A 16,867-nucleotide genomic window follows, 5' to 3' on the forward strand; every position below is an offset into this window, starting at 1 on the left:
CACACAAAAAAGCTGTATGGCTTCATCATTATTTATCCCATACTAAAATGGAAATATTTCTGTTTTAAAATTGAACAGGGAGGATGCAAGGGAGCCTCAAAAGGGAGGGGATAAATGTATACTTGTGGCTGATTCATGTTGTTATATGGCAGAAATCAACACAATATTGTAAAGCAATTATCCTCCAATTAAAAATAAATTTAAAAAGTTAAACAACAGACTAAGAAAATGAGAATATTCACACCTGCAGTTAATCGACAGTGGGACAGGATAACAACTCTAGAATGGGATAGTGACCCATTTTCCCCTTTGTCATCATCTCTGAGTCTATTCATTCCCGAAGCCCATCAACTTATTTTCCAAATCTTCCTGGCTTCACTTTTCTGTTTGGAAGGAAAATGGGAACAAATGAATGAATGGGGAAGGGCAAAAAAGAAAACATCTATTTTCATGTAGGACCTTTTCTTTCTTTTATTCATTAAACTGCAATTGTCATTAACATGTTTTCAAAGATAATGATCAACCCAATGAAGGTGTATATTTTGATGGTGCCAGTTAAATGTTTTCTTAGAGACCCAGTGAGATAAAAGGATTACAAGACTCAGCAGAATCCTACAGAGCTGTGTATTTGTTAGTTGCTTAGCTGTGTCCAACTCTTTGTGACCCCACGGACTGTAGCCCACCAGGCTCCTCTGCACATGGAATTCTCCTGGCAAGAATCCTAGAGTGGGTTGCCATTTCCTTTTCCAGGGGATCCTCCAGACCCAGGGATCGAACCCAGGTGTCTGACGTTGCAGGCAGATTCTCTACCATCTGAACCACCAAGGAAGCCCCTGAAAAACTTTAGGAGTTCCCAAATCTCAGGAGAGGGTAAGATACAAATTATACACAAAATAGGAAAGTCGTAAGTAAATTAATATACAACATAGAATTCTTCCAGGGGCTTCCCCGGTGGCACTAGTGATAAAGAACCCACCTGCCAATGAAGGAGAGCTAAGAGGTGCAAGTTCAACCCTGGGTTGGGAAGTTCCCCTGGAGAAGGGCGTGGCAACACACTCTAGGATTCTAGTCTGGAGAATCCCATGGACAGAGAAGCCTGGCAGGACAGGAAGCTTGGTGTGCTGCAATCCATGGGGTCACACAGAGTCGGACACAACTGAAGCGACTTGGCACGCTGTATGACTTTCTTGACAGAAGAGAAGGCATTTTCTGTTTAACCATTTTGTGCTCTAAGCTTGGCCACAATGTTTGTCCTTGAACAGGTCTCAGTAATTAATGATCTTAAGGGAACAAAAGAATGCAGTTCAATGGGAGTCTTTCACTGGGAGTGGTAAAGATCAGCCTGAAGCCCTCCACCACCAGATCATGTAAGAGGGACTCTTGAGAGTCCCTTAGACTGTATTCATTGCAAGGACTGATGCTGAAGCTCCAATAATTTGGCCACCTGATGCGGAGTCATTGGTAAAGACTCTGATACCGGGAAAAATTTAAGGCAGGAGTAGAGGGGGATGACAGAGGATGAGATAGTTGGATGGCATCACTGATTCAATGGACATGAGTTTGAACAAACTCCAAGAGATTGTGAAGGACAGGGAAGCCTGGCGTGCTGCAGTCCTTGGGGTTGCAAAGAGTTGGACATGACTGGGCGACGGAACAACAACAAGAGATGATGATGTTGACCTTTGATGACTCTCGTGACTTCAGCCAACTAAAGCTTGGACTGTTAAGTGTCCAAGCCGCTTCATGAATATGTATATACCCTTAACTTGAAACTTCCCCAGTGTTGCTGTTCCAGCTGATACTGCTTTGGGAAAGATCCCTAATGTTCTCCTTGTTGCAAGTAAAAAATCCTTCTTTCTCCTATGCTTTGGCTTGGTGTGTCTTTTGGCTCGACGCTTACCAAGAGGCAAACCCAGTTTTCAGGTAATGATCCTATTGAAATATAAAATTTCTCTTTCTATTGAAAGAGAAATTGATTTTTCACTGGTGTAACATGTTATTTCTTCCCAGTGCATGGATATTCTGAAAGGGTTAAGGCCTCCTTTCATCAAAAATAGAAAGTACAAGAGTGAAAAAAAAATTTATTTTCAAAACAAAAAGTGAAAGAGAAATAAACCAAATCAAGGAGCTACCCATTTCCTCCTGCACAATTTTTTAAAGCACACTTATTCTTATCCTGCTTTTTTCCTGTTACTTTTCATTTGGCTACTCCATATCTCCACACACAGGGAGACTTGAACTTCCTTGAATTTCTTTGAATCTATTTTGTGAGTTTGAGTTGTTCTTTCCTGGCAAGGTTCGAATGCGTGTTGATAAAAGGAGACAAGTTTACAAAATAATGAAGTTTCAGCTGACCAGTTGCCTAATTTGGAAATTTAAGGGATCACTGAACATTTCTGTGCTTTCATTTCATCATCAAAAAGCACCAATATAGTGATTACCTCCTAGTATTTGAAGATATTTTAGCCAAGAGTTCTCCTACAGCTTCCCAGAAATGATGGGCTTCAAGAAAGGCTGTGCACATGCATAATTAGTGTGCAAACTACATACTGCTTTTATCAGATTCTGAAAGGAACCCATAAGCCAAAAAAGCTTTAAAAAGAGTAAAAGCTACCCTATGCTCTTAGGGTGACAGAAGGAAGTACAAAAATTAATTCACACTGGAGGAATTTCAGAACTGGTTAGGGAGCCAAACTTAACGCAGCCGATACAATGGAAGCGCCATAAAAGGCAAACATCAGAGAGCTTCATTTCCAGGTTCACTCTGCAGGAATCCAGGAAAAAGGGGAGATGAATGAGCCAGCAGCAGAGAAAGCTTCCTGGAAGAGGTGAGACTCAACATCCTCTTGTTCTATCTCAGGGGTCTCGTCCAGTCCTGTGAATGTTGAGCACGTAAAGTGGATGGTCATTTGTTTCTTTTCTAAAATGTTAGCCATTCAGGTTACAAAGCTGAAATCAATCATGTAAGAGTTTCTAAGTATTTCTTACCCTCTATGCTAACAACTTCAACCATGCTCCTTTTAAAACCTGATAGATACAACAACGACAGTGTTTTTAAATAAGGAGCATAAGCAGTGTGACTTACATTGTTATTAGTGGTCCCTTCCTCCATCTTGTAAACTGACTTAAAAAAAATGAAGCTGGATTTGCCAGCCCCTCCACCCCCAACTTTGTCTCTGAGCCTCACAGTCTCCATCTAGCTGTCACTTTGTACCAGGGAGACAGCTTAATTTTACCACTGCCTGAACATAAATAGTTCTCCAGAATGCAAATTTATGAAAAGAGATTTGAAGAATTATAACCACATTTGCATTCTCTAAGGTACTTCACCCTTCTGCTAGCAGGAATGATTTCAGTGCCTATACCACAAAAAAAAAAAAAAAAAAAAAAAAAAACCTTTATCTTCTTCAGATGGTATCACTATATTGTGTCAGCTTTCTTGCATTTCCTGTTTCATCTTCCTGCTCAAGGATTTGCATACTTAATTGACTTCACAGGAAATGTACTCACGTAGGTGATAATTGAAATACCTGTTTTTTGAAGTAAAATGATTATGCTCCAAAAACTAAAAACTTATTGGTGTATTATGAGCTATGGATGGGAACTTTAGCCTGTTTCTTCTTAGCCAAAATACCTTTCTTAAATATACTACATTTAGAAATATTAAATAAACACAAACTGAAATGGAACTCAAATGAATAAATTGAAACTCAGTGTTCATTTAACCAGAGACTTGTACTACACTGTGAATGGAGATTGCTCAGTTTTTGTTTATCATGTGATTTTTGTACAACTGACTGGCCCAGAGAGAAAAGTCATGGAATGATCAAGAAAAAATAATTATTACGTAGTGCATGGTGAAAATAGGTTGATAAACTTAGTAGTAAACAGTGTCAGGGTATCAGGATTATTTCCACTGGCAAATCTTGCCTGCTAATCTGTTTGTCATCTCCCTAGTATGTCACTTGCTCCTCCTTTTAGAGCCCAGGCTTGCCTGTACCTTGAAACTACCTGGGGAACTGTATTAAAAAACACTGATGCCTGGGGCTCAAAACTAGAGATCTTTATTTAATGGTCTCGGGTTAAACCTGAAAACTTGGATTTTTAAAATTTCCCAGGTGATTTTAATGGGCTGCCAGGTGAAAAGCTTCTGCTTTAGAACCTAATTTGTCATGTTTGGGAATGCATGTAAGAATTAAAGATTTTAAAATTTAAAAAATTTAAAAAAATAAATAAATAAATAAATAAAATAAAAATAAAAATAAAAAAATAAAAAAGAACCTAATTTGTAGTGTTTCAACAGATAGTGAATGAGAGGCTTCCTGGTTATGCTAAAGAATGTCTCCATTTCAAGGTCTTCTGGCAATGTCTTATTGTCTAAAAAAAAATGCCTAGTTTTCTCATACCTGTCTTGCCTTGATCTTCCTCCTCTATTCATTCATTGAGTACTTACGATGTGCCAGGGACAGTATAATTTCTGACTACTCTCCTAGCTCCTGAGTATCCTCAAGCCCCATTTTAAAAACACCTACAGTTTCAAGGCAATCTCAAATTCCTTTCTACCTCTGGGAACTGACCCCTGCTCTGCCTTTCTGTCTTGTCCTAGCAATGGTTCTATCCATATTTCTACCCACATCTCAATTTTGAAAAACATTTTTGTTTAATAAATAAATAAAAGGAAATATCCACTTACTAAAGAATTTTTATTGTCATGATAGTAATTACTATTAGTTCAGGATCAAACAAAAAAAATTGACGCCCCTCTTCTAGGTTAACATGATAATATACACAAGATCTAGAAATTTGCAACCCCAAATTAAGATGTCAGTTGCTAACAAATATTACCAAAAAATTAACGCATGAACCTAGACTGTTATGTACTTTATGTTTTTAATGAAATGAATAACATCCTATGATAAGGTTAAAACATATTCTGCATTTAAATATTGATGAGATAGATTTAAATGCATTGAAATTGATGATTAAAATTATCATTATAATTTTGTTCTTTTTAAGATTATAGTTGTTTTAAACAAGTATTATATACTCAAAATTGAAAAGTCAAAAAGTCGGCAAAGTACAAAACAAGGATTATTTATAATAATAAATATTATTATTTATTCACCACTGAAGTCAACCACTGTTAACATGTTAATATGAATCCTCTACAAACTCATTTTATATATAAAATGGGTTAGTAACATATACAGAATTTACTATTCAGACACTTTAAAAAAACTTCTGTGTCAATCTTTAAGACTTCAAAGCTCTACCTGTAGCTGTTTTCATATCAATCAGTAAGGCATAGTAACTGGATAAACCTGGCCAGTTACACAAATGTTCTGAGGGCTGAGATAACATGCAAATAAACCTTATATATCAATGTGTGAAAACTGGACAGACCACAGGGTTCAAAAAAGGAAGTACCGTCTGCATAGCTAACTTGCACATTCACTGTCCGAGTTACAGCATCTTCGGAGTCGCTGTGTGCCACGCACATCAACTCTTTCATAAAAAAATGGTAAGTAATAGATTTTATGACTCTCCTTGGTCTCCTAGCAAACATCTGATCTTTTCTACATAGAGCAGAGAGGGCCGGGTGTGCCTTACGGGCAGGTCCTCTGAGCCTCTGGAATTTTTGCTTATCTCATCTTCGTTCCCTTTGTTAATAAAGTTGCTAAGGCATTATTATACCAGTTGAGAGCCTGTGGCCGCAGGAGTTCCCTTTTCTGATTCTGGCCTCTGAACAGGGGAAGAGTTACGCCTTAAAGAAAGAAAAGCTACATTCTTTGTCTTTGCTTCTTAAGATGGTTGGTTTAGAACCACAGTGCAATCAAGTTTCCTTTCATGAGCACTTTAAAAACCTGAAGAAAACTCCAGCGATATACATTGGGCAATATCGCTGAAGACGAGGGTAGTTTTGACAACATAGTGAAGTTTTACAAGAGGAGTTCTTTTGTTTAGAAAAATGCAGTTTAGGGGATTTCTCTGGTGGTCCAGTTGTAAAGACTACGCACCTCTAGGTGCATGTTCAATCCCTGGTCTGGGAACGAAGAGCCCACATGTTCCTACAACATGGACAAAAACTAAAATTTAAAAAAAGAAAGAGGAAAAAAAATGAATTTTATTATTTTAGTTAAGAGAAGCAAACAAAATCCAAATAGTCCAAATCTTAGGGACAGTTTGTGTTCCAAAGTTAATAGAAAATCCTTATGTGGAGCACACTTAAAATCATGACTGGGTTCCCAGGGTACTATAAAAACTAGCTTAACCCATAGTGAACCTAAACAATAGCACTAATATTCTGCTAGTTTCCTATTATTTCTCTGTGTAATTGACTGTGTTCTCATACATGTGGTGTTCTTAGATGCCCAAAGTCCAGAAGAGAGATAACTTTTTAATTCCACACGACTTTCCCCAACTCTCCAGCTTGTACAAGACTAGAAATTTGTTACCCCTTCTCTCCTTATGGAGAAGGAAACGGCAACCCACTCCAGTATTCTTGCCTAGAGAATTCCATGGACAGAGGAGCCTGGTGGGCTACAGTCCATGGGATCAGAGTCGAACATGATTTTGTGACTGAGAAATCTCTTCTTATAGAGAAGATGACGGCCTTTGCCACCTCCCAGTGGGAAAATGGGGACAAGGCGATGATCCCTACAGGTACTTGGTGGGGGTAGAGAGTGCACTCTGTAGGCACTGGAATGAACAGGGTAAAGAATTCATGGCATGAGTTTGTAGTCTGAAATCTTATGAGCCAAAATGGGGAAAGTACAGAGGTGGCTCAGATGGTAAAGAATCTGCCTGCAATGCAAGAGACCTGGGTTTGATCCCTACCCACTTCAGTATTCTTGCCTGGGAAATGCTATGGACAGAGGAGCCTGGTGGGCTTCAGTCCATGGGGTTGCAAAGAGTCGGATACTACTGAACGACTATCACTAATGTTTCCAAACTCCGCCTGCAGATCTAGGATTCTTAGAAAAGATCTTGATGTTAATTGCCATATTCTCTTCAAAAATAAGTGAGGGCATTGTGATTTACAGGGTTATTTGAATTTTCTTAGGGAACACAAGACAGCAATAGAAGAAAAAAAGAAAGGTTTAATTGGATAGTGTGTTTAATGTCCTACATAATGTTTTCTTAAGAGAGCACAATCTTATTGTAAAAGTAACACATTATTAAAGAAAATTTCTTAGAAATATAGACATGCGGAAATGACACAATACATATTTTCTATAGTTCTATCACCTGGGGCAATCATTGCTAAATTAGTATAGATCCTTCTAGAATTTTGTCATTTAAAATGTATTTTATAAATATAATTTTTTATAAGTACTATCATACTTTATAAACCATTCCCTTATCTGCTTTCTAATTTAAAATATCTTGAATAATATCTGAGTTATGAAACCATTTTAATAATGAATCATTTTTAGTGACTGCATTGTATTCTGTAATTTATTTTAATCGGTTCCATATAGTTGGACATTGAGATTGTTTTTTGTTTTATTTTACTTTCTTTACAGTCATACAGATAAGACTATCACAAACATTCATTTACATTTGTTGCCTAATTATTTTCCATTGCAAGAAATGCTAAAAGAATAGGTAGATTTAAAAAAAAAAAAAACATATATTTCGACTTTTAACCAAGTTACCCTCTTGTAAAGCAACATATTTTAATTTTACCTACTATATAGTGAGGGCTTCCCTAGTGACTCAGTGGTAAAGAATCTGCCTGCCAATGCTGGAGATGCAGGTTCAATCCCTGGGTCAGGAAGAAGGAAATGGCAATCCACTCCAGTATTCTTGCCTGGGAAATCCCATGGACAGAGAAACCTGATGGGCTACAGTCCATGGAGCTGCAAACGAGTTGGACACAACTTAGCAACTAAACAACAAAACTGTATAGTGTCATGGTGCATGAATTTCCCAGTTGCAATAAGCTATATGATGCCTATCTTTGTAGCTTATCAAGGTTTTACTTGAAAAGGAAGTAGATTTCCTTTAGTTTCTCTCTCCCCAACATTGCCTCTGACATTCTATAACAAGTTGCAGAAAGGCAGGTAGCATATAAAAGGAAGGAAAAAACTCTTCTACTTTTTCTCCTTGGGAGACGTCATAGATCAGTCAAAGACTGTATTTCTATCTACTCATTCTCTGCTTTCTAGTTGCATGGTTTTTTCATAAGTCACTTAAGCTCTGAGTTTGTTTCTTTATCCAAAAATGATGAAGATGATTATGACAGTATCTTGAAAGGTTGTTTTGAAGAGTAAATAAGATTGCAATTATAAAGCACCCATTAAAGTGCAGGCAGCCGCCAGACACTGAACGAATATTGGATTCTTTCTTTCCAGCCCCAAATAAATGATTTCCTAAGGAGGTATAACGACTCCTAGTGAACACAGGAAGATAATAATAATGGCCATTAACGTTTGTGAGCCTTGGCATGAAAAAGTAGTGAAAGCATTAGTCACTCAGTCATGTCCAACTCTTTGTGACCCCATAGACTATAGCCTACCAGGCTCCTCTGCCCATGGATTTCTGCAGGCAAGAATACTGGAGTTGGTTGCCATTCCCTTCTCCAGGGGATCTTCCCAACCCAGGGATCAAATACAGGTCTCCTGCATTGCAGCTAGATTCTTTACCATCTGAGCCACCAGGGAAGCCCAAGCCTTGGCATCCACCATCTCATTAAATCCCTAACAGTTCAGTTCAGTTCAGTTGCTCAGTCATGTCCGACTCTTTGTAACCCAATAGACTGCAGCATGCCAGGCCTCCCTGTCCATCACCATCTCCCGGAGTTTACTCAAACTCATGTCCATTGAGTTGGTGATGCCATCCAACCATCTCATCCTCTATCCTCCCCTTCTCCTCCCGCCTTCAATCTTTCCCAGCATCAAGGCCTTTTCAAATGAGTCAGTTCTTCATATCAGGTAGCCAAAGTATTGGAGTTTCAGCTTGAGCATCAGTCCTTCCAATGAATATTCAGGACTGATTTCCTTTAGGATGGACTGGTTGGATCTCCTTGCAGTCCAAGGGACTCTCAAGAGTCTTCTCCAACACCACAGTTCAAAAGCATCAATACTTCAGTGCTCAGCTTTCTTTATTGTCCAATTCTCATATCCATACATGACCACTGGAAAAACCATAGCCTTGACTAGACGGACCTTTGTTCGCAAAGTAATATCTCTGCTTTTGAATATGCTGTCTAGGTTGGTCATAACTTTCCTTCCAAGGAGCAAGCGCCTTTTAATTTCATGGCTGCAGTCATCATCTGCAGTGACTTTGGAGCCCCCCCCCCCAAAATAAAGTCTGACAGTGTTTCCACTGTTTCCCCATCTATTTGCCATGAAGTGATGGGACCAGATGCCATGATCTTAGTTTTCTGAATGTTGAGTTTTAAGCCAACTTTTTCACTCTCCTCTCTCACTTTCATCAAGAGGCTCTTTAGTTCTTCTTCACTTTCTGCCATAAAATCCCTATCACCTCCTTGCAAACAGTTACTGCTATTGTTCCTGTTCTCTATCTGAGAAAACTGACTCTTGGGAAGGATGACTCCCTTACTCACAGCCACACAGCTGCTGAATACTGGGACTGGAATTTGAGCACAATTCTGTCTGCTCTCAAGGCCTGAGCTTTTCTGTATTATGCTGCTGAGGGAAAGTAGGTACCAAGAAAGATAGTGGTTTAAGAAAAGCCCGGGATTGGTTTTTAGAAGTGCCAAGGACCTTTTCTGAGGCTGGTGACCACGTCTGTTAGATCTGGGAGGCATTGCTTGTAACTTCTGCTAGTACCATTATGAATTATCTTATTTTCAGAATGATCACTTTACAGAAATCTTGTAGAGCTGTTGGGGTGGGAGACTGAAAGGGTCACTGGCTTTGCGGCTCTCCACCCCAGGGCTCAGAAAAAGGGATTCAATGATCAAATACTTAGCCTTTCTCTAAACTCTCTGTTACTGGTGTAACTAAGCCTGCCTCTTCCAGGTTGAGTGCCGGAAGTGGGTATTAGAAAGTGGAACCACACGGTGGCCCATGTGGTTATTGAGAAATTCACCTGTTATCACCCTCTTCCTATAACTTATTTGTAGAGGAACTGTAGAAACTTATGGGAATTAGGTGGGAAAGTACATGGGGTTTTGTGAGGACAAGGACATAAGCTATAATGAATGATGGATTTCAGCTACCTGGTGGCAAGGAGTGCTGGCTTTGCAGTGGGATCTTGACTTGGTCTTGCCAGCTCTTTCTCAAGTTGCTTAGTAAGAGTAGAGGATTGGCTATGGCTTCCTTGATGTTCTTTATAATATGATTCTACATTTTAGAAGCAGAAGGACAAAAAAGTAAGATTCTACTTCTCAAATATCTGATCTTGTGGAAATTAACTTAATCTGAAACTTTAAACAAATTATCTCACTTCACAGCCCGAAATGGAAATAATAGAATGATAACTGTCCACATGACAAATACTTTTAGGCACACTTCAAGTTGTAGATTTCCTGAAAAAGAATGAGAAGAAAATAGTGAATCATGAACAAATTTTTGTATGTTCACAGTCAGTGAGGGGAAACATCTTTTACCAATAAACCTTAGAATGTTTAAGAAATGAAGTATAAAATTGGTTTGAGGGTTTCATTAGTTTGTTTTGCTCCTTTCAGTCAGCTTGCAATTTGCATATGAGCTACTTACAGAAGAAATGTGTTATCACTCTGTATTTAATGAAGGCTTATTGAGCCCTTGTTCCTTGTTGGGCTCTGCTGGACAAGAATGCAGGGCGAAAAAGATGGTGAGGGCCTGACTTCTTGGAGCTCACACTGAATGTGGTGGATATAACTTTAACACACATCTGAATATCCTGAAGGGTCAGAGATGGAGCCTGGAAATTTGCATTTCTAGTTGATATTTTCAGGTGATGCTGATGCTGCTAATTCAGGGACCACACTTGGGGACCACTGTTCCCTGAAAGATGGAAAGCTAATTCAAGTAAAGTCAAGTGAAAATGTTAGTTGCTCAGTCGTTTCTAACTCTTTGTGACCCCATAAACTGTAGCCTACCAGGCTCCTCTGTCCATGGAATTCTCCAGGCAAGAATACTGGAGTGAGTAGTCGTTCCAGGGGATCTTCTCGACCCAGGGATCAAACCCAGGTCTCCTGCATTGCAGACAGATTCTTCACCATCTGAGCCACCAATTAGAGTAAGCATGTAAGTAAAATACCAGGTAGTGAGCTCTGAAGGAGATAAATAAGGAGCTGAGACAGAACATAAGAAGGAAACATCCTCTTTAGACACCAGTCTGGTCTTTGATGCAGTGATGTTTAAACTAAAGCCCTGGTTCTCAATCCTGGTTGTACATTGAAATCACGTGAGTACCTTATAAATCATACCTATTCTCAAGGCTCCAGCCTAGACTGGTTAAATCAAAACCTTAATGTATAAAGTGGGGCCTGGTACAGGTTGAGAATTATGGCACCGAAGACTGAGAATAAGCTGGGCACAGGGAATGTGGCAGTAAAGACCATTTCAGGCACAGGGAATGGCAGGTACAAAAGACAAGAGGCAGGAGAGAGCTTGGATCTAAAAGAACACATGAAGCAGGAGGAGAGGAGAGGGGCAAAGAGGTGGCTTCTAGCAAGAGGCAACTGTCACATGTTGCTGGGTTTCCAGGGCCATGACAATGAATTTGATCATCTTTCGTTCCCCTCCAGCAGCCACTGAAGACTCCCAAGCAAAGGAGTCCGTGTCATTGTCCAATTCACATTTTGAGAGGAGGGCTTTTTCTGAACCGATGCACATCCTTTCCGGATGTCCCTGACCATGACAGGGGGCTTCATTAATTTAACTTTTCAAATTGACTTCAGAAAATCAATACTGACTTTTTCTCCTTCATCCTTTAAAACTGTGAGCCCCAGATTTAAACACAAACAAGAGTTTAAACTGTGAAGCATTTCTGAGGGGAATTAGTTTGTGACCCCACAAATAATTGGAGGGGATGCAATGGAGGCTCAATTGAGAGCTGGTATCCCAGGCAAATTAGAGAATGAAATCTGAGCTACAAAAATCCCTCTGGGAACTAGGGTTCCTACCCAGGTCTTTCATGGAGAGGGAGAGCAGTGGTTCTTGTCTTTATCATGTAAGTTGGAGGGGGTCAGTCACGGTTCTGAATGACGGGCTACTGTCCCCAAATAGAAGTCCACATATCTCCACACACTCCCTTCACATGCACGCCTACTCTCTACTCTTAATCTGTATATCCTCTGCTTCTGCAAAACGGACTACCTCCCTTTTGCTGCAAGATCTGTACCAATGTGTTAAAAAAAAAAAACTCTGTTATGACAAGTTTTGAGCCAAAACTGAAAAGTTCAAATTATATGAGATCTCATTCATGCACAGGTCAATGCACGGAGGAGGAAATGAGAGGCACTTTACAGCACATTTGCGCAGACGCTAAATGCTCAGCAGCCTTGCTCTTGAAGCAAATGGGTGGGGGCTCCAGCTCCGGGTTTGGTAGCTTCAATATAATATCATTTCCCTAATTCTTGGAGATGCATTTCATCTGACCTTTCTTTCCTCCTATACCCTTCTCTTCTTAAAATACTGTAGCATGTTAGCAAACAGCGTGACAAATGTTCACATACTCACACCCAGAGTTCATGCATATTATTGTACCATTTTGTCACATTATTGCCATTTTGCCATCTTTTCAAAAAATAAAAAAGGCAAAGTTGAAGCCCTCATTTCACCCTCCCCAGTTCCATGCCCCTCCCTCTACAGGTAGAGGAATGTCGACTCTGAGAGTGACACCTCACCTTCCCTAACATGTTTTTATATTTTTATTTAATCTGCCTGTATCCATAAGATACCAAATAAGAGTGATTGCCCACTTTGCTTTTCTATGATTTCTGCATTTGCATTCTTTTATCTTGACATTGGTATGTTTTCAGTATATATGCATTTGGACACATGCAGCTCTAATTCCACCTATTTTATTTCTGTGTAATTATATTATTTATTTAGTCATCTATTATCCAATGTTGAATTTGTTGTCATTATTTTCCATCTCAAACACTACTAGAATAAATATTCTTTTGCATAAGGGATCTGGGCACCTTTAAATTTACTGAATTTAGCAAAATTTTCTCTGAAATCATTGTAACAATTTATCTCTTGCTCATCTTTTATGAGATTTCCCATTTCTCTACATCATCCCTAAAACTTGGTATTGCCAGATTTACTGATAAAGTTTTGAGAATGTATTATTATATGCAAAACGTTATTCATTTAAAAATTTTTAAATTGAACTATACTTGATTTACAATACTGTTGTTTCAGGTGTGCAGCACAGTGATATATCTATATATAGTCTTTTTCAGATTGCTTTACACTATAGGTCATCTCAAGATATTGCATATAGTTCCCTGTGCTATATGGTAAATCCTTATTGTCTATCAATTTTATACATAGTGGTGTATATCTGTTCATCCCAAATTCCTAGTTTATTTCTTCCCCTCCTTTCCCCTTATGGTAACCATAAGTTTGCTTTCTATGTCTGTGAGGATGTTTTGTAAATAAGTTGATTTGCATTATTTTTTTACATTTCACATGTAAGTGACATCATATAATAATTGCCTTTCTTTCACTAACTTACTTCACTTAGTATAATAATCTCTAGGTCCATCCATGTAAAATGGCATGTAAATGGCATTGTTTAATTCTGTTTTGTTACTAATATTCTATTAAATATAAATATAAATATAAATACAGATATATCACATCTTCATTGTTGACTCATCTGTCCATAGACATTTATGCTGTTCCCATGTCTTGACTATTGTAAATAGTGCTACTAAGAACAGTGGTTTTCATGCGTGCTTTTTTTTTGTTTTGTTTAAGTCTTTGATTTATATAATTATATAAAAATGTATATAATTCTCTTATTCAGTTTTCTATTTGACTCTTAAGATAGCCTCAAACGAAACCGATACATGTGACCTCTGAAAGCTGATTGAAAGTGTTGATCATTTAACCAGATCTCAGGGTTGTATTCTAATTTGGGTGCTTTTTTAAAATATATATATATTTTTAATTTAAATTTATTTATTTTAATTGAAGGCTAATTACTTTACAATACTGTATTGGTTATGCGTGCTTTTTTAATTAGAGTTTTTGTCTTTTCTGGATATTTGCCCAGGAATGGGGCTGCTGGACAATATGGTAACTCTATTTTTTGTTTTTAAAGAAAACTCCATACTGTTTTTCATAGTGGCAGCACCAGCACCGTAGGAGGGTTTGCTTTTCTCCACCCCCTTTCCAGCCTGCTTTATTTGTAGACCCTTTTTCTTTCCTTTTATTTATTTACCCTGGCTGTGCTCTGTCGTCGTTGCTATGTGCAGGCTTTCTCTATTCGTGGTGCACATACCTCTCTAGTTGTGTCTCTCAGGCTTAGTTGCCCTGTGGTATGTGAGATCTTAGATCCCTGACCAGGGATCAAACTTGTGTCTCCTGCATTAGAAGGTGGATTCTCAACCACTGGACCACCAGAGAACTCCCCTGTAGACTTGATGATGGCCATTCTGATCAGTATGAGGTGATTCCTCATTATAGTTTTGATATGGATTTCTTTAATAATCGTTGATATTGAGCATCTTTTCACATGCTTGTTGGTCATCTGAATATCTTCTTTGGGGAAATGTCTGTTTAGGCCTTCTGCTCATTTTTTGATTGAATTGTTCATTTTTTTATACTGACTTGTATGAGCTGTCTATATATTTTGGAAAGTAAACTCTTGTTGGCATAGCAAAACTCATTTTTGTTTCAATTTTCCTGATTACTACCAAGATGGAACATGTTTCTGTAAGTTTATTGACCATTCAGGTAACCTATTCTGTAAATTCTCATGTGCTTTGTTCATTTCCTATGGATTATCTTTTCATGTTGATTTATAGCAATTCCTTATATATTCTAGGCATTAACTCTATGTCATTTATGAAGGGAACCTGTTGGTCACGCAGTCATGTCCAACTCTTTGCAAACCTACTGACTCACTGTAGCCTGCCAGGCTCCTCTGTCCATGGACTCTCCCAGGCAAAAATACTGGAGTAGGTTGCCATTTCCTTCTCCAGGAGATCTTCCCAATCCAGGTGTTGGGTCTCCTATATTGCAGGCAGATTCTTTACCATCTGAGCCACCAGGGAAGCTCATGTCAGTTATATGCATTGCTAATTTTATGCTTTGAATCCAAGGCTTTTTTATTTTATTTTTAGTGTCGCTGTTTTATACGCAAATTTTAAATCTAATGCTGTCAAATTTTAAAATAAGTCTATCATTTCTGCTTTGATGTCAGTTTTAAACAGTTATTCCCTACTCTCAAATATTAAAGCTATTTTCCTCAACTTTCCTCTAAATATTTTAAAGATTTTATTTTCACCTTTAGGTCTTAATAATCAGGTCTTTATACCTGTGGATAACTGATTATCAGGTACTCTCTAGTTCAGTCTCTTTTTCCACCTACTTCCTTCTGTTGCTTCCTTTGTCCTATGTCCAGTTCCCATATATGTGTGACTCTGTTTCTAAGCTCTTAACTCTCATATATTGTTCGATCTGTATACTTCATAAAACTCCGTATATAGCATTATTCCTCACATCTTACTCTTGGGCTCTGGATTCATATATCTTCTTACCCAAGTACACTTGCTCTAACTTATTGTTTAACAATTTCTACTGCTATTTAGTATTTCTGTTATTATTCTCTCAAACACAACAAAATCTTAATACAGTGCAATTACCCATTGAATATAAACTTCCAATCCAATTCCTAGTTCTTAACACTTTTACTTGGAAGAAATGTACTCCACTTTTACTCACATTTAATCAGCCAGAATAAATTGCATAGTCATGCCTCAGCTAAAAAGGATAGAGATGTAGGGATGTATAATATTTATGCATTCAGGGTAATGGCAGTAATACCCATTTGAAAGAGGAATAATATTATATACTACAATGTATATTGAGTTTTGTATGACTGAAAACTGTTTCATTTAAATTTCAATCTTAAATGATAGCTTCAGTTCAGTTCAGTTCAGTCGCTCAGTCGTGTCCAACTCTTTGCGACCCCATGAATCACAGCCATACATAAATATTCTAAATTGATATTACTTTTCCTCAGCACTTTACAGACTTACCTCACTGACTTCCAGTGTTGCTGAATCATGTGCTGCTGCTGCTGCTGCTGCTAAGTCGCTTCAGTCGTGTCCAACTCTGTGCGATCCCATAGACGGCAGCCCACCAGGCTCCCCTGTCCCTGGGATTCTCCAGGCAAGAACACTGGAGTGGGTTGCCATTTCCTTCTCCAATGCATGAAAGTGAAAAGTGAAAGTGAAGTCGCTCAGTCATGTCTGACTCTTAGCGACCCCATGGACTGCAGCCTACCAGGCTCCTCCGTCCATGGGATTTTCCAGGCAAGAGCCCTGGAGTGGGGTGACATTGCCTTCTCCGGAATCATGTGCTATGTAAGTCTAATTGTCTTACCCTGTAGGTAAAATTCTGTCATTCCTTTCAAGACGTTTCTTTGTCTTTATGTTTCATAGCTTTACTGTGCTTCGTAGACATGTGAATTGATTTTTATTTATCCATCCTGATACTCAGAGTTGCAAGTTGGAGCAAGGATCTACAATATTTCTGTCAAGAGCCAACAGTAAATATTTTTAGGTTTTGTGGTCTCTGTTTCAACTATTCAGCTCTATCATTGTAGCATGAAAACAGCTGAAGACAATGCATAAACAAATGACTGTGGCTGCATTCCAATAAAACTTTATTCACAAACATTGGTGGCAGGCTGGCTTTGGTCCATGGGCTATAGTTGTCAACCCCTG

At 38.5% G+C, this 16,867-nt stretch overlaps 1 protein-coding gene across 4 annotated transcripts in view; it reads left to right on the plus strand.

The window, feature by feature from the left end:
- The first annotated feature begins 2,490 nt into the window (after positions 1-2,490).
- Positions 2,491-16,867, plus strand: part of FYB1 (FYN binding protein 1) — a 175,172-nt gene continuing 160,795 nt past the window's right edge. For 2 of the 4 annotated variants that reach the window (XM_042233840.2, XM_004017027.5), the window contains exon 1: positions 5,461-5,521. Coding sequence is in view for 1 of the 4 variants with exons in the window: in XM_004017027.5 (XP_004017076.2) it covers positions 5,519-5,521 (3 nt within the window). In the remaining 3 variants the exon portion in view is untranslated. Of the gene's footprint in view, positions 2,829-5,460; positions 6,664-16,867 lie in introns of those variants that run through there. The other 2 variants (XM_060400475.1, XM_060400476.1) reach the window with 2 other exon arrangements.

The sequence above is a fragment of the Ovis aries genome, chromosome 16 (genome assembly GCF_016772045.2).
Source record: "Ovis aries strain OAR_USU_Benz2616 breed Rambouillet chromosome 16, ARS-UI_Ramb_v3.0, whole genome shotgun sequence".
In the NCBI taxonomy this organism is placed as follows: Eukaryota; Metazoa; Chordata; class Mammalia; order Artiodactyla; family Bovidae; genus Ovis; species Ovis aries.